The sequence below is a fragment of the Oreochromis aureus genome, linkage group 7, assembly GCF_013358895.1.
Source record: "Oreochromis aureus strain Israel breed Guangdong linkage group 7, ZZ_aureus, whole genome shotgun sequence".
Lineage (NCBI taxonomy): Eukaryota > Metazoa > Chordata > Actinopteri > Cichliformes > Cichlidae > Oreochromis > Oreochromis aureus.
Window position 1 is genome coordinate 62356893 of NC_052948.1, and position 26888 is coordinate 62383780.

At 42.2% G+C, this 26888-nt stretch overlaps 2 protein-coding genes across 2 annotated transcripts in view; one reads left to right on the forward strand and one right to left on the reverse strand.

The window, feature by feature from the left end:
- The window catches only part of LOC116325242 (voltage-dependent calcium channel subunit alpha-2/delta-4-like), an 87066-nt gene that overhangs the window by 34129 nt on the left and 26049 nt on the right, over positions 1-26888 (reverse strand). Inside the window, exons 16-27 of the mRNA XM_039614770.1 lie at positions 26735-26815; positions 26264-26338; positions 25960-26046; positions 25658-25729; positions 25499-25560; positions 24898-24965; positions 24694-24739; positions 24412-24509; positions 24220-24310; positions 23909-24001; positions 19675-19796; positions 19488-19556 (exon numbers count right to left, since the gene is read on the reverse strand). Of these exons, the coding sequence (XP_039470704.1) occupies positions 19488-19556; positions 19675-19796; positions 23909-24001; positions 24220-24310; positions 24412-24509; positions 24694-24739; positions 24898-24965; positions 25499-25560; positions 25658-25729; positions 25960-26046; positions 26264-26338; positions 26735-26815 (964 nt within the window). The remainder of the gene's footprint in view (positions 1-19487; positions 19557-19674; positions 19797-23908; positions 24002-24219; positions 24311-24411; positions 24510-24693; positions 24740-24897; positions 24966-25498; positions 25561-25657; positions 25730-25959; positions 26047-26263; positions 26339-26734; positions 26816-26888) is intronic.
- LOC116325256 (leucine-rich repeat and transmembrane domain-containing protein 2-like) lies at positions 8276-17710 on the forward strand. Its single transcript, XM_031746099.2, has 4 exons — positions 8276-8515; positions 15749-15888; positions 16338-17003; positions 17241-17710. Exons 2-4 carry the CDS (start codon positions 15843-15845, stop codon positions 17708-17710), a joined length of 1182 nt encoding a protein of 393 aa, XP_031601959.1. The 5' UTR covers positions 8276-8515; positions 15749-15842.

Below are 26888 nucleotides of genomic sequence, written 5' to 3' on the forward strand. Positions count from 1 at the left end.
CAGAGACACGCGCAGCATTAAGACAGACGCAGGGTAAGATGGACTCTGCAGAGGCGGCGCTGAACATTTTGCTGTGTTTGTGGAGGAAAGGGAGGTGGACAGGAAATCAATTCGACCCTCGGTTCACCTCTGTCGTGTCCTGACGCCAATGAAGGGATGTAAACACTGATGAGCCTGATGGTGTGTGTGCTCCCTGCAGGCTGGGTAATGACACGTCTCTCGGTAATGCTCTGTAGCAGCTTCATTACTGTGAGCATCAGACTGTAGTACACAGCAAGCATTTAGGGGCAAGCTGAATGGGGAACAGTTTATATTCTGCTGAAAATCCGTGTCAAGTTAAATCTGGGCTGATGTGTCTAAAGACTTCACTAAAACCCAGCTGACCACTTGCTCAAACCTTCGCCTGAATAACATTGGTTCAATTAGTGTGTACAAACTGTAACTCAAAGCAGATTCATCTAGTGTTTTTCTAGAGTAGCTCTGCATGATTCACAGTTTAAATGACTCCTTCTTTATCTTTCAACATGTATATTAAACAAATATGTGGGACTGCTTTCTTTAATTTTTGCAGTATTTCTAAAATTAGAAGCATCCTGTCTCAGAGTGATGCTGAAAAATTATTTCATTTATTTATTACTTCTACGCTGGACTAATGTAATTCATTATTATGAGGTTGTCCTAAAAAGTCCATGAAAAGCCTTCAGTTAATCCAAAATGTTGCAGTGAGCGTACTGACAGGGACTAGAAAGAGAGAGCAGATTTCTCCCACATTACCTTTTTTTCATTGGCTCCCTGTTAAATCTGGAATCACATTTTAAATCCTTATCCTCAAATTAAGAAAAACAAAAACAAAAAACATTAGATTGATATGGTACTACCTTGTAGTACTGTATCACCCTATTAGAGCACTTCGCTCTCGCTCTGCAGGCCTACTTGTTGTTCCTAGAGTATTTAAAAGTAGAATGGGAGGCAGAGCCTTCAGTTTTAATGGCCCCTCTTCTCTGGATATAATATAACATTCAAGATGATCATGCTCACACTGGATTAACTGTGTTCAGTGAAAGAAGCCAACAGAAGTGTGAGTGAGTTAAAAATGTGCCAACCTGACAGCCAATCACTGATCTTGGTGTGACAAGATCAGCACACTGTAGCCATCCCTGTAAGTACATATAAGTACAGTAGTCATATAATGCAATGTAATTTAGTTTGTGTCTGTTAGTTTTTGAGCTGGTTTAAGCTGATGTTTGCATTTCTGTCACGCTCTACAACCAAACCAAAGTATCTAAAGCAGGTAAAGCCTTAGATGGTGTATGTCACATGCTAAACTGTAGGTAGTCTGTGGTAATTTCTTGTTCTTTGGCATCAGTAAAAAATCTCTCTAAGGCCTTCAGCTAATCTAAAAGTATGAGGCAATGAACGCATTTTGGACGGCACTGCGCTGATTGTTTGTTCCCTGCAGAATTGATTTCAAATATTATTAATTAAGCGCAGAGATTTCTGCCCCCTCTCTCGGCACAAGTCTCCAGGATGACCAGTTAAAACTGGTACAAACTGATCTGAAAGGGTTCCTTTGTTATGACTGAAGAGATGAAAGTTTCAAACCCTGCCATCATTGAAAACACTTTTAAACGCTTCTTGTGAAAAATTACTTTTTGTGAGTCATGACATTTCATATTGCTTTACCCTTCATTCTTTCAGTGTTTTAACTATAGGGTATTTTTTAAAATAGTTTTCCAGGAGTCGTCATTTTTATGGTGAAAGTAAAAGCTGATAACTAAAATTAAAAAGCTGCTTTCATCTGTCTTAAACTCTTGGTCTGTGTTTTAATTACCACCATCCATTTCAAAGGTAAATGTGCTGTGTGAGAAGAAAAAGCTTGATGGATGAGAACAATTACACAGCTAATGGACAAGGAAAGTGAGAATAAGACCAGAACAAAAACACTATCAACCTCCAAAATATTCTTCTTAGTGCTCTATAACTAACAACAAGGAGTACTCGAAGATGTTACTGTCACCATAAATGAGAGTCAGTAAGTGTGCACAGATCTGAATGGATTTAAGATCTCATGCTGGGTTATTGTGAAGATATTTCAAACTAAGTCTGACATTGCATAAAAAAAGGTGATCAGAAGTTCACTGGAGGCAGTGAGAGAGGCACCGCTGAAGGCCTTTAATGAGCAGTGATGAATGAGGTGGACAGGAGGAACTCCTGTGCCACCAAGATAAACCTTTTTGGAACACATTATAGTTGACGGGAACAGATGGACACGGGAAACAAAGAAAATCAATCGAAACAACAACATCGAAAATTAGGAAAAGAAAACTGGATCGACTTCAGCCTCTGATGATCGTGTTCTGCTTTGTTGTCAGAGTGAATGATCTCGTTACCATTCGTGCCACCACGGGACATTTAGAAGTAGAATGGGAGGCAGACACCTCTCCTGTGGAACCAGCTCCCAGCTTGCTTTCAGGAGACACACACCCTCTCTACTCTTACAATCAAATTATTCCTTTTGATACATTTAGGGCTGGATAGGTGGTCCTGAACCTTCCCTCATTTATTCTGATAAATGAGCCCAGCCAATACTGGATTTTGATCCAGATGTTCGAGATTCACAAAAATTGAAGCAAGACTCCAAAATCCAGTCAGACCTGGCAGCGCCGCCCTCCGTATATTACTTGGTAACCTCCCCATTACAGGACCTGTGGGAGTCGTTTCACCACAGAGCAACTTAATATCTGAAACTGTTTTTGTCACTTTCATAATGAAAACTCTTTCTTCACGCAGGCAGCTGGTCTGCAGCCTACAGATGAGAGATACGAGGTGGCACGTCGAGCCTCTTGTGTTCTGGTATTATTGGAAAAGCCGAGGAGCCGTAAAACCTTTTATTTGTGGTCATTGCTTGTTATCGAGCTGCTAGTTATTGAGCCTTCCACCGACTGCAGACTCTGCTCTGATGCTGCAGTATGAAGAAAAATAATACACTTTTGTCCGTTTGGTTGCTGTAGTATTCCCTTTGCTTTATGTCCACTTTTTTATTCTGATTATCATTTTAATATCAATTGTTTGGGAGAGTTTCACCTCAATTCCTGCACTTTAGACACCATTGTAGTCTAGTTTCTGAAGAACAGAGAGTACTCAGTACTAATTGGCTGTGCAGAGGCAATGAGGCTCCTCGCTGTGCTTTTAATAACAGAACCGCAGCTCATCATTAACGATCTCTGACACACTGACCTCCAACTTTTTACTTTGAGCCACATTTTTGCTCCTGGTTCTGCTGTGCTGCTGAGAACTGTGCAGTTTGTGATCCAGAGACTCTCAGTTTTGTTCGGGTTGATTAAAGATCTTTCAGCTTTGAGCTTTCGATGTCTTCAAGCTGAAAGATGCCAGTCCATCCTGTGGGAAGAAATGCATTTGCCTCTCTCACAGGAAAAGATTGTTTATTCATTCTCACCTCATTCAATACAAATACCCAGCATAAAGTACTCTAAGAGCTTCCTAACAATTAAAGAAATATCTGTATAAACCTAAGTGGAAACTGTCTCTGGCAGCATTGGACCTGACAAAGTGTTTTCAGCTCATTTGGTGGTTCTGCTCAGTTTTAAGGTGTGTCATAGTGAGCACATTGATTAGCTGTCTGGACACCATTTTACTTGTCTGGACACCATTTTTGCTCTTATTAGTTTCCAGAGAAAGAGGCACAAAAAGCCCCTTCACACTCTCTTGGCAGCCAGAAATTGAAAGACTAGAATGGAACTTGTAGAGCATTTTGCAGATAAAAAGCTAATTCAGATATTCCCCACAGAAAGTGGTGGAGACTGAAAACAGAGCTCAAAGAAGTCATGTGCAGGAAAGCTGTTTGTTTTTTCATGTTACAGGTAATGTTGTCTGTGGACTTGCTAAGTATCTTAACTACAGACTCTGCAGCTGCAGGCAAATGAGTCATTGACCTCTTCAGAATAATTTGACTGACAGAAGTAATTTTGGTAGTATGTTTGTGAAGGTTCGCAGTCATCCAGGTCATGGTAGTCTAAGGAGCTTGGGAAAAAAAGCATCTGGACTTCTTTAAGTTGCTTGAAGACATTTCCCCTCTCATCCGAGAAGCTTCCTCAGTTCTAGGGTCAAATGGTTGAGAGTCCCAGATTTTAAGCCCTATGGAAGTGTCCCCAAGAGGGTCACGGATGCCATATTGATCCTAACCTAATCACACGAGCCAAGGTGTGATAAAGGGTGTGGGTCATGATCAGCCAAGGTTTTGGGTGAACCCATTGTGAGACCTAGCCCCACCCTATCATGCGACTTACTGAGGTCAAATGGCCCAGGATGTGAGTGGGCGTTAAGGCATCTGGGGAGGGATCTCAAAACTGGATTATAGATGGCAGACAGTTGGTGTCGTAAACCACCGCCTCTGTTCAAAGATGGTCGCTCACAGTGGACATAGATGGCTTCTTTCACTCCTCTTTCAAACCGTCTGTCTTCTCTGTCCTAAATGTGAACATCCCTCCAAAAACAGTGGCAAAAGAGAAGAATTACTGGACGGATAAAGTTGATCTGTCACTGTTGGATGGGGAAACAGGCACTAGCATGCTAATAACGAACTCAGCTCTGCTGATAAAGAGAAAATTGCAGATAGGCGTAACGTTAGACTTCATTTAGCCACAGGCTAAACAACAACAGCTCCTAATAGGAACAAGATCATATTTCTTACATGCATTTTACAATAAAATGTCACATTTGGCTAGACAAATATGTGAAAGTATCCATATAAAGGCACAGATGTGAACATAACTGTAATCTTAAGGGATTAAAAGATGATGTCACATCAATGTTGTGCCTAAAATTTGTTTCTGCTAGTCCCAGAAAACAATCAGCTTCTGCCAGTTCAAAGGTTGCTGGCTGCAGGTTGATGTTTGGTTCCAGCTGTAGGTCCTTCTGGTTACCCTGTTGATGTTTCGGTGAAGAGATTGTTATGTTCATCTTCAAGGTTAAAAACTTAGGGTACAGTACAGTTCTGTAGACTTCATGAAGCTGAGAGTGAGTGCATTAACTTCTTCGTCACAAATTGCACTTGCTTGCATGTGCTGGCCCTGATCCTCAGGACAGCAAGGAAATTCTGTCTGCACTTTAAGAGAGTACAGGTTTGAACTGGGACACCCCCCGAGCTCAGTGTGTAATAGCAGGCTCGTAGCAGAAGGGGGAAATGTGACACTGCATTTGTGTTTGGGGAGTGTCCTGACCTTTGGGCATTTAAACCTCTTAAGGCATCACTCTCAGTCATTCCTTTAAAATAGCCTCTGTGCAGACTCAGTGGTCTGCGGCTTTGCTCTGCCGTTTGATTTCATTTCTCCATTTTTTTCTCCTTTCCTGTCAGCAGCGTCCTTATCGCCGCCCTTCAGCGCTGCAGCTGAACTGTTTCTGCTGCAGTCTGCAAGGACGAGTCCACAACGGGACAAAACAAGCACCACATTTATTCATGCTTCTTGACATAAAGTAAAAATGCACACAAATACTGAGGGATTCACATAACAGTTATTCTCGCTTTGTCTCTGAGAATTTGAATCTGTAGCTGAAGCCTGTGTTTTATTTTAATAGACCACCAACTTCTCATTTGTGTTGAGTGTGCTGAAAAAGTGAGAGCACCATTCAGAACATAAAAATTTTATCATCCAATTTATTGTCAGCTCTGTTTATAGTGTTAATCTTATTCTTTAATATTCCATATACTTATGCTTACCTTTACTGGCTTGTACATTTTTCTACCTGCAGTAGCAATCTTTGAAAATTCCTCTTATTGTTCTTGATAACTGCATTTGTAGTTTCTGGATCGTGCTACAGTGTTGCTGAGGTAAGATGATTTCACCACAGTGATCAATATAGTTTTATCTAACCCATTTTTATGAATGTGAAATGCAAATCTGACGATGCAGTAAGAGCCCCGAGTGGCCTGCTCTGTTTTCTTTCTTTATTTTTACTTAGAAAATATATGTTTTATTTTCCTGGCCAATGCTTGTGTAGTTCAGCCTCTGAGCATCTGCTGTTTCATCTTTCACTGTGCTTCAGTAAGACTCATTATTTTTAGTTCAGTCAGGACCACGTTAGTACAAAGAGGGTGGTTATTTCCTTCTCTTTCCATTTTACTAATTTATACTTGTCAGCATGTGTCTGTTCCGAGACCTCCCTGCTCTTCCACACACATACATGAGCAGAGAGGCAAACCCCCCAATACAGACCACAGCAGGCACTGATAGCAGCAGCAGATATAACACTGATGAAGTCACACACAGCTTGAAAAGGAGGAGCTGGGTTGCAAAGCAGGCTGCAGAGCCCCAGTAACAGTCAGGCTATGGCCCGAGACAAACAGAGACAACCAATCAGGGTGAACCCCGAGTGCCTGACAGGTGATTGCAGAAGGTTGCTTGCTGGGTGAAATTGGTTGAAAAGAGGTATATGGTGCTCCGCAAAAAACCTCCTTGTGATTGCTTTTATTGCTAACAGGTTGCCTATAGTTTGTATTAAAGACTCTGACTTTGAAAGTAAAAGTTACGCCATTTAAAATGCACTAGTTTCAGCTTAAAACTTTATATTAAAAGGTGAACATTCTCAATATTTGGTTGGTATCACCGTTTTTAACTTGGTGGTTAGTTAGCAAGTGCATGTAGTCAAGTGCAATCAGCCAGCACCAACTGGTCGAGTTATACATATTTTTCCCCTCGCAGAGCTTGGAGATCAACAGAAAACTGACATATTTTTAGGAATGCATATTTCAACATCTGGCATCGGAGAGCTAACATAGCACGGATGCTAACTGCAAGGATCAACAGTTTGGAGGTATTCCGCATCGTCACATACACCAAGAGCTTCTCTCTGAATGTGTGCAAAAGGTTTTGACTTAGCTCGTTAACTCGTTATGTCTCATGTAGCCACAGACAGTCTGTAGGTGGAACACTTTAATTAAGCTGATGTAACATGTTGTCAAAGACACATTATTTTATGCCACCTGTGTCTCTCTGCTCCACTCTGTGTTTGATTGTCTAATTATTAAGTAATTTTCCTTTCTTTTCTTTTTTCTTTTACTAACAAAGAGAAATTCAGTACATTTATATTCTTGAATGTATTTGTTTGGTATACTTTGTTGCTAAGTGAAGAGAGAAGTGTTTAAGTCGAGCCTAATGTTGCCTCAAACATAAGAGGATGAGTCCCAGCATTGTCCTCAAAGTGATAAATATAGTTTATTCCAGGGATGTCAAACTCACTACACAGTAAATCCCTGATATATTTAAATTGAAAGGAAAAAAAGTGCAATTTCAATAATAAATCTTATTTTTTTCCTACATGACAAAGAAATGCTGCTGTAGTAAATTAAAAGTCTGCCAAGCATGACTCTTTGGGCATAAATTGTAAGAAATGAATGTGTAAAATTACACAGGTTCTGTTAGCTCATTGCACATACTTTCTTGTAATTATAAAGTGGAACTTTTTGGTTTTTTGACAGTCCATTGTCCATTTTTACTGAAACCACACTTTTAAAATCAGAAATGTATCTTGTCGATTGTGAAAAACAGGAATTTTCTGTCATTTAATTATTCATCTATTTCTTATTTACTTTAGTGGCAGTGGGGGAGCTCCTTATCAGCAGGAATTGCCATAAAACAGTTAAAAGTTTATGCCCTCCCACACATTTTCCAAAGCCGTCCAGTGGACCAGATTGGGGTCTGCCTAATTAATTTAACACTGATAAGGGATCAGCGCTCTGCATCAGCAGTTACTTGAAGCCAAAGTTTTTGTATCATCTTCCAAATTCCATCTTATGATGTCTCATATAAACACTAATACTTCTGACAAATTAGATTGTTTTAGTCTCTCTAGCACGTTGTAAATTTGCTGCCCTGGCACATGCAGCAGTTAAGGTACTGTGAAGAAATACTACCGATTACTTTCTCTCCGTCTCTCTTCATTCAGAGCTCAGCCTGCAGCTGCAACGCACTCTGCTGTTACTATTCCTGTCAAACGGCTTTAATGCACATTACACACTCAATGCAACACAGAGAGGACGGGTGCTCCAGCGCACCAACACACACATACACACACACACCCACGCGCACACACGCAGCATTAGCAGCAGCATGTGGCTTCCCTAGCCCTCTCTCTCTCCCTCTTTTTTTTAAACAGAGGCTCGCCCGTCCTCAGTCGGTGGGCTGGGTGTGTGCTGGACAGAGCGCACAACGATCAGAGGAAGCCAAGACAGCGAGCAACGTGAACGAAGACGAGGAGAACGAATGTGAGCCGTGTTTGATCCGGAATAAAACTCCAGATTCTGGTTTGAACAAAGACTCGAGCCTCTGGCTTTTAAATCGAAACCACTTTGTGCCCTTGAAGAGAGAAAAGCTGGTTCAATCAGAAACCAGAAATCGCTGCTTTTAGAGCTGCTTCTTTGCCGAATGCTGCAGATGAAGGAGAAGAAGAACAGTTCCTCTGCTCTTTCTCTCTTTGGAGGCTGAAACTGCAGCAGATGGTGAGCGGCTCTTGTGTGTGTGTGTGTGTGTGTGTGTGTGGGGGGGTTACTGTATGCTCGATAACATGCCTTTGAAAGTGTGTGTTTTTGCCCATACACCTGTGCATGAGGGTGAACAATAGGTGAGCAGAAATAAGTGGACACTCTCGTCCACTGTAACTTTAACTTAGTGTTTGTTTCAGCCTGTTTCATCTCTCGTGCCTGCAACTTTTCGTCTCTGGTGGAAGATGATTATTTCCATTTTTAATGGTGAAACTGGACAAACGTGTCCCGTATCCCACAGATTAAAATAGCATCTTGACTTACTGTTGCAGCTGTAGGGCATGTAATGAGTACTTTGGGTTTCCACAGTTTGCCCCTGTTCCTGTTTCAACATGACATCTCCCCCCACGCACCGGGAAACTGCCATAAAAGAATGATTTTTCCAGTGTGGTGTGGAGATCTGCACAGAATCCTGCCTGTGAGCCAGACCTAATCACCATGCATCAGTGTTCGACTTCACTAATTTTATGAGCTTGAATGGGAAACCGGGCTGTTTGTGACGCCTGTTAATGTCCAGACTTTGGAGTCACCCGTTCATCCAACACACATGGCTGAAATCTTTGGGTGTCCACATACTTCAGGCCATGCAGAGTACAAGCTGATGCTTTTAATAGAAAGAGAGTCTAAAAGCGAGTGGGAGTGAGCTTGTGTGTGTGTGTGCGCGCTTTTGGCATGTATTCAGTGTGTGTATGTGTGTGTGTTGTTTACTTGCTCCCTGTTGTCTCCCTGCCCGCCTCAGTGTGGATGCTGCAGTGTGTTTATGCTCTCGGCCTTTTGGACCCAACACTCGGCTGCCTCGTTCTCAGGCTGTTTGGAGGAAAAGTGCAGCCACGGGGGGTGGGGGGTGGGGGAGAGACTGCCTGTCAGAGGCCATTAAGCAGCTCGCGGGATGCCAAGTTAGAGCCCAGAAAAGCATGGCGATGCACTGCAGATGAAGCGGGGAACGTCACATGGCAGCACTTCAATGACAAAATCCGAACAGTGGAGTTTTAAATCGAGATAATAACCCTCCACTTTTCCACATAAGTGGAAAGCTGTTTGCTGATTTGTCTTACACCATTTCAGCCTGAGCAGATAATGAAAGGCTTAAAGAGAGAACTTTAAGTGAGAAGGCTGTTGTTAGAATCACTGCAGAGTCAATAAAAAGATGATATAAAGAAATAAGAGCGGCATTAATGCTTAAAAGGTTTTTGAGGATGTTTTTGAAGCCTCGAGGTCTGATTTAATGACCAGAAACACTGCTGGCAGTTACAGGGGGACAAAAACCTAATTTGATCACAGAGACGTGGAGCCGAGGGCGGAAACTCCAGTTCACCTCAATTCAACAACAGATTTTTGGAGCACAGAGTGTCTGTAAGAAACACTGTGGTGTTACAGCTTGGGGATAAGTTAATAACTAAAGGTAAAACGTCACAGAGCCCTGTAGCCTTTTACCTTCAGCAGATGTCAGGAAGGATAACTGAAACATCAATTTCACCCAGTAATTTAGCACATACATATAACATAGTGTTTTCAGTCACTCATTCAAGTGACTTTCACTTAGTAATGGTTGAAACAAAGCAAAATCCTCTGAATTATCCCCAATAATTCAGAGACGTCACCTGCATTGTGAAAACATTGTGGCCTAATTCAAACCTCACTGACGCTCGCTTCTTGAACCCAACTAATCTCAGAGTCGGGGGGAATGCTTTTGAGGTCAGTCCATTAATACAAATGTAATCTGCTAAATGATAAGGAAATATTTATTTTGACACACTGGAATTAACCTATTAAAGCCCAGGTAGAACTCCAGGGCGTTTACTAGTCACTATTTGTCTGTTTTTTGTTTAAACTAGTGATAAAAGGCAGTTAATTAAAACAATGCCAAACTTATTTGAATGTGTTAGCCAGCAGCGATTCACAACAGAGGCAACAGTGCTTGTTGCTAATCTACCACAGGAGCTAACCATGGTACTGAAATAAAGACAAATCCTGCCAAGCATTACACTGTTATACACCATCATTAAGTAAATATTTGGATTTTTGGGTCATTGTTTGCAACAAGCAATTTTATACAAATAAATGGGTATAAAACTGGTTGTATTACAGCTACCAATCGCCAATGTGTCTGATCAAACTAACCCAACTACAAAGCAACCATTTAATATTATAATAACTGAGCTTGTGCATCAACTTCTATAAGCCAACGAACTCACTTTGTTGATATACACATAGGAAGACCCACTCAGTGTGGGACTTCACTTGGACTGCTGCAGAGAAACAACCAACAAGGTGACATTCTCCAAAAAGAAAATCATGGCTGCATGATGCTAGCTGTTAGAGTGGCTCAGTGTGTATGAGGGGATCGGCTCACATGTATATGGTTTACCGCTGGTCCTGTGATTTAACTGACAGGCCAAACAAAACAGATGTGTGTGTGGTAATAGTACGATAATAAAAACCGAGACTGAGCGGGTCAGAGGCTGGTCGGGGTGGTTGGGCGGGGCGGGAGGAAGTGTTTTCTGGGATCAGATGTTTAAACAACATCTGGACTCCTGCACAGGCATCTGTCCTGCTCAGGGATTGAAACTGGGGTTTTAATCTGCGACCCCTAGCTGCTGTGTGGGTGGCGTCTAATCTGGCTGATGGTGCATTTGACAAGCTGCTTCAACTCAACAGCCGTTTGCTCACAAAACCTCCATAAAGTTGAAACACAGGAGGAACCGAGGGAAATGTTGCTTCAGTTTTTGTTACTGGGAAAGCTTTTACTAGGATGTCACTGTGGGAGGATCCGTGCTGTGTCCTGCAGAACAAGGAGGAATATGGGCTTCTGGAGTGGGAAACGTTTGAATGTTGAAGAGACATAAAACCCACAAAGAATATTACAGTATAGCTCAAACCACAGGAACGCAATTATTTCAAAGACTTTTACAACCCAATATTGTGTGATTAGTAGAGCTGGATATTAAACTTTTGTACTTTATGGCCCCAGAAAATATATACACGTATATATCAAAAACATGCTTCTCCGGGCTCTGTGTAGAAGAGCATGCACAGTGCACTTTTACACTTCTAACCTATCAGAACGTAGGAAAGCACAGGATAGGATGAAATGCTTTCTCTGCAGAACCTCAGAGGCCATACTGGCACTGCAAGTCTCAGTCTCTGGGGCGTCTGCAGGAGTTTTTAAATGGTGCGGAAAAGAGAAGGAGACCAAGAACAAGGCAGAGACGTCCCACAGGAAATCAGAATATTTGCTCTCAAATAAATGCAGCACAGAAGTAGCACTACACCAGAGATTAAAGATTGTAAAATATGGTTTCAATGCCAAACAAAGTGGGTAAACAAATATTTACTCTTTCCTTCAGTAAAAGTCATAATAATTCTTAATAAGGAAGATGTTTTAGCATCCTGATAGAATCAGTAGTAGTCATGTGAAAAGGAGGATTTCACAGGACTCTGTAGTCACTTGGAGAATGTCCTTTAGCAGCAACAAGTTGCAGAAACTGTTTTCTGTATGACTTTATCAGTCTCTCACATCACTGTGGAGGAATTTGGTCCACTCTTCAGTTCACGGAGGTTAAGGGCACGTCACAGCATTCTATCCGAGATTATTGCCCTGTTGTGTGATCCATTTTGGACAAAGCTTTAGCTGTTGGACAGTTGGCCTCACATTTAGCTCGAGAACACCTGACTCAGTCAAGGTGCCTGGATCCTGTGGCTGCACAACAAACCCAAATCATCATCATTATCATCATCATCAGCCCTCATCACCGTGCCGACAGTTGGTATGAGCTGTTTGTGCATTACTGCCAAACAGCTCCACTTTGGTCTCGTCTGTCCAAAGAACATCTTTCCCAAAGTCTTTTTGTTTGTTGAGATGCAGCTTTGCAAACCTAAGCTGTGCTGTCCTTTTTAGAGAGAAGAGGTTTTCTCCTGGGAACATTTCCAAACAAGCCATACTTGTTCAGTTTCTTTCTAACTGTACTGTCATGAACTTTGACATTTACGTGCTAACTGAGCTAACCAGAGTCTCAGATGGAGGTCTTGGTTTTTACAGTTCTCTGACCTTGGGGTGAATTTGTTGGGAATGTGTTAACACAGAGTAGAATACTTTAAATGAGGAAACTGACAAAACTTGTGCTTTAATAGAGGTGATCACACTTGCTGATGATCAGTTAATCAAGTAATTTGATTAGCAGCACCTTGCTGCTACTTACCCTCCACTTCCCATGGAAGAAATAAGGGTGAACTTTATTACATATACTTTATTACAGATTCATTAACATATTCCTCAGTTTAGCATTGTAGCTATAGATGACTTTAACTCCTTGTACACTGCTGATTAGTATTTTTATTTTTTATAATTTAGAGCAGTGGTCCCCAACAGTCGTTTGGTACCGGGCCACGAGATTTGAGGCTTGGGTGTGGAATTTATGGTTTTCAGGGTTTTTCTTGTTATTTTTTAATCGTTTTTATCATTAACTCAGTTTCCCTGGGTCTTTTCCCATGTTTTGAATAAATCTTCCTTTTTTTGGTACCAATACTGGTTTCATTTGTTGTATTTATCTGCGACACCTTAAAGGCCGGTCTGTGAAAATATTGTTTGACATAAACTGGTCCGTGGTGCAAAAAAGGTTGGGGACCGCTGATTTAGAGTTTAAAATCTGAACAATAACATGCAACTAAAGCTTTATCCTTATTATATTATAAATATTTGCTTCCATTATACAGAAATTTTGATTCATATAAGAGACTAACTCAGGTATTTACCAGAGTTATCATCAAAAGTCTCCATCAGAAAAACCCCCAAAACCCCAGCAGTCTTTCCTTGACAGTCTCAGAGACTGTATTTGTTTATGAATAAACCCGCTGGGAAAATTTGATTTTGGACCTAGCGTCCTCGACCTACACCCAGCAGCCTCTGCGCTCTCAGGCGTGTCCTTAAAAGTCCAAAGACGGAGACGCCAAGTAGGGCAGAGAGGAGGGCGAGCTACAAGGAGCGAACGACTGAGGAGAGGAACAGCAGAAAAGCAGCCAGGAGCAACTTCACAGTTTGATAAACAGAAGATGACACACCAGCCCCTACGTTTGTTTTTGGTCCTCGGCTCGCAGCTGCACATGTGTGCAGCGGCGGGCGAGTGTTGAGGTGCTCACTGGTACTTTAATCCCAAAGTAAAGGGATCTGGATAAAGACGTCGAGATGGACCTTTACCTTTTATTGTTCAGCTCTGCCTGAAGGATTTATACAATGTGAGATTTTGCTCTTTCTTTCTAGGATCCAGCACCAACATCAGAAAGCATCAGAGGTGATTTTTTCTGCACGCTCATCCTCTTAAGGGCAACTCTGAAGATCAAATGCAAATGACAGCTGTCCCTCAAAGTCTGGTTGCAGGATTCTCATTTCAGTCCCCTTCACAGTGTGCAGAACACAAAAGCCAACACACTGGGGTTACTCTGCCTCTGCTTTGGTTTCGTTGAGGTGACAGCTTCTGATGAGGACAGTCTAATCCTGCAGACACTCTGAGCACCAGTACTTACAGTACATTATCTTCTATTCATACACAGAGGATGTGCCTGTCTATATCATCCTGGGATGAAGGCCCTGACTTTGCTCTCATGATTTCTGGTCTCTTGATGATGTAAAGTGACGTCAAATATTCTTTGAGGGAGCCATTATCTCGCTTCTATACCTGCATTGTAATTTCCCCTGTTTTTTAATGTCAGTTGTGCCCTGAAGGCGTCTTTCTGCCTCACACAGTTCACAGCAGAGTGACGGACATCTTTGTGCCAAGTTAACAAAAGAAGGACCTGCAACAAAAGAAAGACCTTGAGGCAGCGTTTCTCCAGCTCTTTACAGCAGTTAAAGATGGATGGTGGAGTGACAGCACTTTTCTTTTTCCACTGCAGCTTTATCTCCCCTGCACACTTTCCTCTGCATATCAGAAGTGCCCCAAACATCCAAAGATATCAAGAGAAGTAAAGTGAATGATTTTTTTTTATAAAAAGAGAGAATCGTCAAAAAATTTAAAGAGTTTTCTTGATTGCATGTATGAAACAATGCTGTACTGTATCCGCAGCGTACAGGAACTACGAGTGGGCGTTAAGAAGACAAAAGTTGGCAATGACTTTTCCTCTGATGTTGGTGGATGAAAACACAGGATTATTCCACTTCACCATGAAGCGCATTGTGTGTTTTCTCTGAGCAAGAAAGGAGAAGAATGAAAAGAATTGAGGGCGTGCAAAAAAGCTGCCCATTACAGCACAAGTCTGCAGTTTTTAATCTGACATACGCCACTTAATCTTCCATACTGAGCTGCACTCTTTGTGATTTAAATTAAAAACAGGCTTGTAGAAAGGAAACAATCCGTCTGAAGCCCTGGACCAGAAGGAAAAGCAAGCAGTGAGTGGATAAATCTTTCATTTGCTTCAGTGCTAACGAACGCAGAAGTGAACAATGTAAACCTGAATAAAGATAAAGCATCACAAAGATGGCCTGTTATTCTAAAAGGGGGGCTTTTTTCCCCAGTCGTCCAAAATTCCCAAATTAAAGTCCAGTTCACCTTCTCGTCTTACCTAACAGACATGTCTAGGACGGTCACTGGACGCTATGAGTCTGTATGTCATTTCATATTTTCTTCATCTAGTTCCAAAAACACTCATCAATCCTCTTCAAACTATCTGTGTGTGTAGCTGGGAGCCCGAGTAAGCGGAGTGCTGAGTTTGAAGTCATTTGAATGAGTGATTTTCATATTTTGGATAAAATTTGTTCTCCACTCTGTGTGTAGGGGGAGGGGCGCATCCACACAGGATATATAATAATAATGGATTGCATTTATATAGCTCTTTTCGAGACCCTCAAAGTGCTTTACAATTCCACTATTCATTCACTCTCACATTCACACACTGGTGGAGGCAGCTACAGTTGTAGCCACAGCTGCTCTGGGGCAGACTGACAGAAGCGAGGCTGCCATATCGGCCGATGGCGCGATCGGCACTGGTGACTGAACCTTTTCCTTTGACTCTTAACCCTACATTTGTTTCAGTAGCCTTAGTAATGGTACTATTACAATGCCCATATACTATATTCATATAATACTTATACTCTACTTCAGTATTTCTTTGCACTTTTACCTTACTATATTTTTATAGTAAGGTAAAATAGTACATTTTAATGTACATGTTTAGTTCTGCTTGTACATTTTTTTTCAGGACTCTCTCCAAAGCTGAAAGTTTGCGTGACCCGGCAGAGAGAAAGAACAGCTGGATGGCAGCCTGAGGTTTCAGTGGATTTGATGTGGCAGACATGAAGAACCAGTACCAGTATGGACGAAGTCATCTGGAGAGACTGGGTGAGTCCAATCCTTATACCATACATAACCTATATCTTCACCTAAATATAACGTATAGTTTACCTACCACTAAGCTAAAATTAAGTGCCTGAGAGACTCCAGCACTGGTGACTGAGACGTCGACATGAATCACTACAGGAATTAATCTGATACTTTCATTTATGCTCCTGTTCACATGAAAAGATGTGGAGCACACTCTTCTCTACATCGCTCTCTTTCTGAGCTTCAGTGATCAAGTGATCTGCTTATAACAGAGGAAAATCTACTATGATTGATTAAAAAGCAAATTTAGGTGAACTGAGGGAAGCAGGTTTGCAAGTTTACAACATTAAACTGAATATAGCTTCACAGAGTTAATGTATGAGATTTAAATGTTTCTAAAATATGTACTGAGTAGTTTTGGAAGTGTAAAAGACGCTGTTGTTCTGTTTGTCTCTCGTGTCTTCCAGTTTGCGTGGCTCTGTCCACTCTGGTGTTGGTTCTGCTGGGACTTCTGGGATCCGTCACAGGCTGTCCTGGTGTCTGCACCTGCTATGGCAATACCACTGACTGCACTGCTGTTGGACTCCTCTCTCTGACGCCTATCCTCGGGCTGGTTGCCCAGGACTCTCTGGCACTCCACCTACCCCAGAACAATCTCACCTTCCTGGGCAAAGCTGAGCTGTCCAACCTCAGCAGCCTGGAGGTACTGGATCTTTCCCAGAACCACTTTTCAACCTTGCAGCCTGGAGCTTTCCTAGGCCTGAACAGCCTGCGCCGCTTAAACCTGTCCACCAACTACCTCAGTAAACTCAACAGCAGCACAGTGACAGTCGAGGCCTTCAGTGGAAGTCAGGGGAGTATTGGATTGAGCAAGGAGGTTTTCAAGGGGCTATGGCAGCTGCAGGAACTTGATCTGTCCTCCAACGGCCTTCTGTGGCTGCCCAAGGGCCTGCTGGATGGGCTTCAGAGACTCACCTGGTTGTCTCTGGCCAGCAACTGGCTTGTGACCCTGGACAGAGTCACATTTGAACCCCTGGTGGGGCTACAGCACCTCCTGCTGGTGGGAAACCCTTGGAAATGCGATTGCAAGCTGAGAGACTTCAAGCACTGGATGGAGTGGTTGATTTACAGGGGTGAGCAGGGCTGTTAGCAGGCCTCTCCATATCTCAAATACTTTAAGACTGTACCGGAGTGAGTCTGGGGTGTATTAATCTCCGCTCTGCAGGATGGATGTATGCTGAGCAAAGACATCTAAGAGTACAATGACCTCTATATCTTTCAATCCTTCCCTGTCTCTCCTGGTTCCCTTCTTCCTCCCTTCCTCCTTCTTTTCCCCTTGTTTTTGTGTCCCCTCTCCATCTGTTTTATAGACGGGCAGGTAGATGTGATGCAGTGCAGCCTCCCAGAGGATTTGAAGGGCAGGGACATCCGCAGCGTGCCAGCAGAGATGTTCAGCTACTGCCTCCAGACTTCAACCAAGGAAGGTGCCACCCGGCCTCCTTGCCCGCCCGGCCGGGTCGGAGGTGCCGATGATTGCATCCGTCAGCGCTACAGACCCGTGAGCGTCCGCCGGGCACAGGGCACACAGGTAGTTGCGGCCGTTGTGTGCGGCACAGTGTGCGTCATGATGGTGGTGGCAGCAACTTATGGGTGCGTCTACGCCTCGCTGGTAGCCCGCTACCAGAAAGAGATGAAGAGCCGCGGGCAGCCCCTGATGGCTGAGTCTGGAGCTGACACAGACCTGGAGGACGGGCAGACGTCATCCCCGACCTCACTGGAGGAGACGCCGCCCAAAGAGGCCTGCAGCTTCGTGCACAGTTATAGAATCAGCAGTTTCTAACACACTGATTTCTGCTTCTGTACTTCAGCTCTCATCACTGATGAGACGAGGTCTGCAGAGAGAAACCCTGCAGCTCACTGGGCGAAACTCTCCGGGTGGGGACTGATTGTGCAGCTGAATGGAGCGGACTAAATCCAGTGAAGATGTGATTCTGCAGTACTTCTTTTAATGTATGGATGCTCTGTGAATTGTTATTCCCTGCGCTGCATTCCTCAGCCAGCTTTGAAACTTCTCTCAAGCTGCTGTTTGGCACTTCTGCAGCTTGACTTTCCCTTCATGTGTGTTTCTTCTTTAGAAATATGAATCTACATTTAGTTTCCACCTTTGGATCTGAGCCCAAGAAGCACAAAGTCAAAAAGTACAAACGTCTGTGAATGTGTGACATTTCTCTTGATGTGTGCTGCAAAAAATTACTTTTCTCTTAATCAGTTGTGCGTGTTTTACATTCCCCATTTTGCAGAATAATTCTTTGTACCTGTGTTAGGTGGATGCCCCTGCTGAATCTTCTCAGAATAACAAACACTTTGAACCACATCAGAGTCCTGCTGCTGTCAGGTAAACGCTGCTTTAAGCTTCATCACAGGTTAACTGCATTCAAACAATACTAGAACTGTACTGCCGCCTAGAGGCCAAGCTTAGAGCTGCAACAGCTTCTAATCCAGCACAAAGAAACAGCGATTACTACTATTATCTCCAGCATTGTGAAGTAAAGAAAGAGCGTGAGGAGATCAGCTCACATGTGATAAGCACATGAAATAAATTGAAGTGTAATTGAACTCAAGGACTGTTAATCATGCTGAAGGTAATAAACTCTTTATTTATCTAAACTGGGTATTTTTTCTTTTTAAATGCCTCACAACCACACGACAAGACAGACTCTAACATGATGACAGAGTTAACCAGTGACAAACAGTCAGGAAAACGCTCATTCATCACATTCATTATTACACACCCAAGTGTTATGATGGTTGAATCACTGAGAGTGGCAATCCTTCTTTTCTGCCAGTCAGTTTTCTTGTTTCATCTGAAAATATTTAAGAAATGTGGCGTCTAGTGTAGGTTCTACCAACAAACTTGCAAACATGATGGTATGTCCTTTAGGCAAGCATCCTAATGGTGGTTAACCTTGCATTACTTGTGCGAATACAATCCTTGGAGTGTTTTTGGTCCATTTCACAACCTCCAAATAACCATTCCGAAATGCCAATGAGGTGACTACTTCCTTACAGAGTCCTGAGAGTCATGTTCTCCTTTTCTTTTGACCAGAGGAGGAGAAGTTACCTTGAACCTCATTTCCACTGCATGTTACAGTTTCATTAGACGATAGCCGCAGCTGTTGCAGGTGGCTTCACCACATGCTTCATGTCACGTGGTGTAAAAATCCCACAAAGCGATTTTAGTGAGGATTCTTGCTGACCACTGCTCCACCTTCAATGTTTTCATCATTATCTTTTGCTACTTGCCCAACTCAAGAAGAACAACTGAAAATGGTCAGCATAAGTGCCACTCTCAGCTGGCTTCAAAAGTGACTCCGTCCACATAGACTCCCATGTTGAAATGTCTAATTTTCCAACAGAAATAAACATGTTTGGTCTCCACAGCTAGCTCCAGCTCCCTGTTAGATGCTGATTTGCTTTGGCTGTCACGGATTAATAAAGGAAACAGTAAGCAACTGAAGCAAGAGGAAAACGCGATAATGACAGTGCGTGCTGTGTTTTTGTGATGAAGATGAAGAAGGTGAACATCATAGCTCTTCCACCACTTGTTTGAAACTCACCTCCAGCCATGGCTGTCTTTCCTTCGGATGACACGGTCACCGATGTCGTCGCTATGATGTACTTCACTCCTGAGGAGCAAAACATTTCACCCACATTAACTACAGATCACCTAAATGTGGAGTTATTCAATGATAATGAGTTACTTTTTGTTCTGCAGACGTGTTCAGAGGTTCGTCACAAACAAACCTTTGTCATTCACTGGGTAGTAGTAGAATTTTCCAGGACTGTTTTCTACAGCCAGGCGGTACCACAGCGGGAAGTGATCGATGGTGAACAGATTATCTTTATCAGCTGGAGTCAGGAACTTCCTGCAAAGTGAGCAATAATCCTCAGATAACATTTTACTTTGAAATTCACTCCTAGGCTCATTGACTGAACTGATCAGTGTGCACAGGAAGCTCTAATTTTACTATTTATTTCTAATCATCGACTGTTTCAAACAAAAAACTGTTTTTCATGCTACTGATGAATATTTTTTTACTTCAGTCACTTCAAAGAACTCACAAAGGTTACAAACTCTGATAGTGCACAGCAGGAAGCAGGTATAACAACAATTCTTAAACCAGCTGGAGTGTATCAGCTGGGATCGTGCTCTGAAGTGTGACAATATTTTTTTTAAAGAAAGAAGGAGGGAGGGAGAAGATATGGTTCCAGCAGTTAGTGTTATAACACAATTTTCTTGATGGTAATAGTACAGATGAATTGTCTAGCAAATAATGAGCAGACACAGTGTTGAAAAGCTGCAGCTAGGAGAGCACCACAGAAGGTGCGCGTCTGAAAGCAGAACTGCTTTATTACAAAGTATTTCGCCACATAAACCTGAACTCTTTGCAGGAGCACATAAGATATATTTGCTGTCAGGTCCAGACCACCTGTTGGAGTTACACTGTAACTGTGTCACGTGAGTAAATGTGCACATTGCCAGTCATTTTGTTATTATTTATACCATGTAAAAGGTAATTGGACTGGTTTTTATATTGAACTTTTCTTCTCTATCTGAGCACTCAAAGATTTACACAACTTGCCTCATTCACCCATTGCACAAGCACTTTTTTCTATGCTCTTCGATCTAAAATTCACAAATATTGGAGCAACTAGGAGTTAATATCTTGCCCAAGGATATGTGGCATGCAGACTAGAGCAGATGGGAATCGAACCACCAACCTTCTGACCTGCTAGGACCTGTTAAGTTTGAATCAGGTGACTCTGAATGCTCCCTTAGTTACGCTACAATAGGTCTAGGCTTCTAGATTATTCTTCTTCTTTAGTCCCCTTTTCCCTCACAGTGTGTTTATACACCTCTCTGTATTTAATCATTAGTTATTATTCATCTCTGGCTCTCTTCCACAGCGTGTCTTTTGTCCCGTCTTCCTCCCCTCACCCCTAACCGGTCGTAGCAGATGGCCCCGCCCCTCCCTGAGCCTGGTTCTGCGGCAGGTTTCTTCCTGTTAAAAGGGAGTTTTTCCTTCCCACTGTTGCCAAAGCACTTGTTCACATGAGTGTTTGGGTTTTCTCTGCATTATTGTAGGGTCTCCCTTACAATATAAAGCATCTTGAGGAAACTGTTGTTATGATTTGGCGCTGTATAAATAAAATTGAATTGAATGGAATTTAATTATAATGGTTTGAGTTAAACAAATTCTACATCTTATATGCGTTTGGTCTCAACCTAAACTACACAGTGAGATTTCTGTTATTTCAGCTTAATTTACTTACATTCACATAAACAGTGACACTTATGTACCAGCTTTCATAAGCTGCAGAGTATGCATAAATGATTAGCATGTTGAACATCATAAAATCTGCCCATAACCATGGGAATACCTATAGCCCCGCATCTACACCTCTCGAAATAACACCAAATGGAATAGTCTAAACAACACAAGTAATTTTTCAGTTGGCGCTCTTGCTTAAATATTCTATGATTTATACAGAGGCTTTTGTGAAGCATGTCAGATTTCTAATTTTGCCTCAGGATATCAGTTAGTTTCATCTCAACTGCTGCTTTTATGTACCTGTCATTCACCACTCTGGTTTGTCCCCACAAATGATAAAATCCTGTATAATCAAACGTTTGCTTCAGCTTCATAATCCACTGTGATTCAAAAATATCTTTATCGAAATCATAATTTATTCATTCTGCCATTTGATGATCTACACCAGAAGCCAATCATCCTACAGCTCTCTTTAACAGCCCACTTCTCCATATGCAGCAAACAAACAGCAGCATTTGTATTCAATTTAAGTAGCTCCCTTTAGAAATAAAGCATGAAAAGATTCAATAAATGAAATTTCTTCATGGCCTCACATCTCTGACCGTTACAGCAATTCTCGTGAAACCACACGGTCAAACAACTTTAACAGATAATCCCAAATCTCGAGCTTCAGTTAAAACACTATAAAGGGCTTTCGTGGCCTGCCCCACTTGTATCTCAAATCTGGGGGTAAATAATGTTTGGTGTTCTTCTACACATCACACAGGTCAGCTGTTCCACACAGATTTCAGGTTTATCCGGCAGAATAGTTTGTAGTAACACAGATCTCCTCTGGATAAATCCTGCGCTCCACCTAAGCCTCAGTCCTCAGGACCTCACACAGCAGTTTTTATTAAACGAGTTCATCCTCACAGAAAACCAAACTGATTCTTCTTCAGCTTCCTCTCATGTATCTGAACTGCTGCACTGTTTTCAGAGAGAAGCACGAGTCAAACCTACACTGGAATATTTTTGTTAGGATATCAATCACTCCCTCAACAATCTGACTCCCTCACTGCGTTGTGCTAGTTATTGAAATGAACGACTACATCTTCGTGTATGAACCAGCATGCATCAGGCTTCTGTTTGTCGTGGGCTATCAGTTCCAAAACTGCCCCTGAGCCTCTTTGGTAAACCTAACAGCAGCTTTTTGACACCAGAAGGTTTGATGACGTAGACTGTTAATAATCTGGTCCGCTCAGTTTATCTTTATTGACTTTCTTACATGAAATACTCTTAATGTGACAGCTGAATTTTAATAGATTTAAATAATGAATAGCAAATACTGGAAATGTGGAGATGTTGGCTGTTTCTCAAAAGGAACCAATGCAGCAGACCTGCAGAAAAGCGATAATACCTTGAAGACGTTATAATGCTTTGTTTTGTTTTTATTTATTTTACTTTTGTTTCTCTTGTCGGAGGTAACTGTGATTATTACAGAGCTTGTAAAAAGGCTCTGATTAACTTTACAGTTATTATCATTCGAGTTATTGCAGATAAAGTCGATCAATATACGTTCTAACAAACTGTGCAAACGTACATGTTAATGATAGCAGCTGTGCAGTGAGATGAGCTATACGACCAATTTAAAATGAGTGATGGCACAGAAGGTTAGATGCAGGTTTGAGTACAGCTATAAAGCATCCGAATGAGCCACAAGTGCGTGCTCAGGCCACTGTAAAAATGCAGAAGCAAGACAAGTTTGAACTATAATACAAACACGGCTGCTTAAAACAGGGAAATCGCTGGAATATGATAATGTGAGTGTTCAGGCAGGGATATTGGTTTCATGTCTGAGTTAGGATAAAAGTGCAATATACCAGTTATAACCTGCACGGGAACATCTGAAGCTGTGGACTGCAGCACTGCGGTAACATAATCAGTGTTTATGAAGCTCAGGCCCTGCCTGAACACAGAGCTTGACTGACTTGACTGATTGTCTAATCCTTTAATATTACGCAGAAGAGCGCATCAGCTAAGAAAACACTTCCTGTATATTTATTAATTTAAAAAATATTTGAGCATACACTGTAACTGCTGCAGGTATATTCTGGCTCCTCTTAGCTGAGTTTGTGTGTGTGAGTGTTTGATGGTGACACGGGTCACATCCACCTCTTTCCTCTCTTCACCCCAATCCGCACCCAACAATCAGCCAGCATCAAGTTTCCTGTTTAAACTGCGAGTTTGGAGGAAATAGGATGAGTGGAAATTAGAACTGGAGTTTGTAGATGCTGGTATCAGGCTTCTATATAGCTGTGAGCCACTTGTAAATATTCTGTAAATAGTAAATTAAACCTAGTGATCATACACTGAAAATAAGAGCACTTAGTGTCAGGTTAGCAGGAGTGAGAAGCCCTATTTGCTGAGCACCTTTTTCTCATATTCTTGGTCACAAAAATCTCAATATTTTGCTTTTTACTTTTTGGTAGGGCAAATGTAGAGACATTAGTATTCTGTTCATGATTTTGGGCACGGCTCATCTCTGCAGCAAATAATCTGCTGCTAAAAAGTCCTGGGAGCAGGAAAAGTAGGGAATCTGCGTTTAGGTAAACCCTATGCTTGCACATAACATAACTGAGTTGCTATCATTAAAAAATAAAGTAAATTGCCATCATGTTTTCCACTATTCAGGTATTTTTGGTGCTTCTGTTCATTTTGGGTCTTACTTTGCCACTCTGGTCTCCACTCCTGCATATCTCACAACCCTCATCAGGCCTGATCGAGTACCGAGGAAAGCCGTCTCAACCCCTGGCTCCACCCTGCATACAAACAACAGTAACACGAGATTGAAAGGGAAATCAGCTCCTTATCAGGAGCAAAAACCTGACAACGTCACACGTTCCAAGAAAAGCCCCAAAAGTTTTTACAAGTAAAACACCTCGATTGATCTTCCAGATATTTCTGGTTTTATCTGTTTAGGTTTTAGGACATCTCATAACCAATAAAACGTCAGGGCATGTCATGTCTCCTGCCTGACCTGTCGTTCAGCATCAGGGTGTTCCAGTAGGCCTCAAGTGGAGCTGTGACCACAGCGTCGAACAGCGTCTGCGATAGCAGCACCTCGTCACCTGGTTAATGGGAAAGCTTCAGTTAAATGAAGCCTGGACCAAAGCTTCAAACTGAATGCAGAAAAGTGGAACAAACTAAAGCTCGAGTGTCAAAAACCTACATTCGAGGTCAGGTTCCTTCCCCAACAGGTAGCGGATGGCGGCCTGCAGCTGTGAGTACTTTCGGTGAGCAGGGTCGATGTCCGTCTCACAGTAAGTCCTGAGGAAAACAGATCTATTAAATCAGGTTCACAGAACCTCTGTATTCTGCAGGACGTTTGACAGGGTTTCAGGCCAATAACATTAATATAATTATAGGCTGTCTGAGCAGTGTCTGTGTCAGCACAGAAAAATGAAATGGCTGAAAATGTTTGTGTTAAATCATCATCAAGGACGGTTTTTACCACTCAGACGCGATGGTGAGATCCGGTGAGGTCAGATCATGCAGCCCTGAGAAGGAAGGTACAAAAAGTTTAGTCTGTTCAAATGAAAACACAGAAGTTTACTTCACTTCAGCTGAAGAAATGTGTTGCAGAGCATGTAGTTAACAGTCTCCACACAGCACACGATTTCAAGTCTGTGCTGAGGGCAGTTGTGGGAAATCTCACCTTCTTCCACAGACACATTTCCCATAAACATGAGCTTCCCGTGACCCTTGGTCAGCGCCATGCCGAAGCTGTGGAGACAGATGGGGAGACGGTGAAGGACACTGATTTGATTTCTGCACCGTACAGTATGCCATGCTGCCCTCTAGAGGCCTCCTGGATGAAGCTAAAAAATTACAGGACGTCTAAAGATGATAGTTTTATTTTCTGTACTAATATACAGTAAAAAACGTTTTGATCCATCCCTCTGTATTTTTGATTATCTCTTCTTTTCTTTAAATCTCTTCTTTTCTTTTGTGCCCTTTATTGGCGTTCCAATAGAATAAAGCATAACATTCAACATGTGACGACCTAAATTTTATGTTGTGTAAATTATGTGATATATTATGATAAGTTTTCCTTCCTTTATCCTGACTAAATGTAAACGTCATGCAGCCCTACATGCTTTTACAGCTGACTGACAAGTATGACTGAAAATTCAGCGAGTGATGATGTCACTGTGCTACGCGTGTGCAATGGGAAGAACAAACAGTCAAACAGGGCACTAGAGCAGCCTGATGGATCTTTTTAGTCAAAGCAAAAGCACAAAGCACTGCGCGTTTACCTGAAAGGCGTGTCATCGATGTTGGTGTAGAAATATTCGTTGGTGAGGTACAGCGGCCTTTTCTGTGGCAGACGGAATCATTTTATCAGTGATGCTGCAGCTTATCAGCACATGTAATAAACAAACTCTACGATCGACTGACTGAGACATCAGTATTACCCCTTTATCCACCGACGCTCTGATGTTCAGGCTGAGAGTGCCCGTCTCTCCTTTCACCATGGCCGTCCTCAGCTGAAAGTAGAGAAAGGAGTTTAAAACAAACTCTGAGATATATTTTTGATGTATTTCTGCCTGAAGAAAAAAGAAGAATAGAAATTCTCTCGTGCAGAGAGAAATCAGATTACTATATGTGAAGGGTTTTGTTTCCCTTTTCCTGCTTTTGGAACTTTTGACATTCACATGATGATATCTGGAAAAAAACCATCAATAATTGTGTCCTGAAATAATCTGTTTGTGTTTACCAGCTCGTCTGTGTCCTCCCACTCCACCTCTGACAGATCCACACTGTTGTAGTTTGGCTTCGGCTTCAGTTTCTTTCCATCTTTGTACTGCAGGACAGAAGAGGCACTGTCACTGAGTGTGTGTGTGTGTGTAATACTGTACAACGCTTCTCATAAATATTTGATACCGTTCCCTCTTAATGCACCCTTCAGGAGATTTGCTAAACTTTTATTACTTTAAATATAGCTCAAGTAAATCAGAGCCGCTGCCACGGAGCCCTTGAGCTAAATGTGTCTTCCAAAGTGGCCTTGAAACAGAGCTTACCAGAGGTCGAAGGTCAGGGTGAGCCAGGATGTAGCCGTTGTTGTTGATGAGGAAGGCGTAGCCGTGAGCTCCCAGCTGAGAGGAAGGCAGAAAATATTTAACCTCCTAAGACCCGAACTCTTCCACGGCATGCATTTTTAATTTCTCTTTGATATTTGGGCATATTGGGGCCCGATGAATGTAAAAACAAAGAATTACCAGATATTTTTTTTTTACCTTATTTTTGTTTTTAAGAAAAATAAGAGCCACATATGAGGATATTTGTTTAAAAATTTGATAGAACAGTAGCAGTATAATGTCCTCGTAAGTGGATATCAGGCCCATGTAGAGCAAAATTGAGTATTTTGGTCTAAATAACCCAAAATGTGATGTCCACATATGTGGACGCCAGGTCCTAGGAGGTTAAAGCCTTTATTTTGGAAATAAAATAAAGCAGAAACAGCCGGACAGAGTAAACCGCCCAGAGCTCACCATATATCGGGGTGCCAGCTTCATCACCTCCATCAGTGGGATGTCGGACCCGACCACACCGAGCAGGATGCCATGGGACAGCTGGAGACAGACGCACAGTCAAAACTCAGAGTTATAATCAAGCACCAGTGTTTTTGGTTTGTGCTTCTTTCAG

Bases quoted from the DNA above. Each gene is read 5' to 3' on its own strand.
- LOC116325256 (XM_031746099.2), top strand. From the start codon at position 15,843: ATGAAGAACCAGTACCAGTATGGACGAAGTCATCTGGAGAGACTGG. The intron at 15,889-16,337 runs GTGAGTCCAATC...CGTGTCTTCCAG, and splicing joins AAGTCATCTGGAGAGACTGG to TTTGCGTGGCTCTGTCCACT. The intron at 17,004-17,240 runs GTGAGCAGGGCT...TCTGTTTTATAG, and splicing joins GGAGTGGTTGATTTACAGGG to ACGGGCAGGTAGATGTGATG.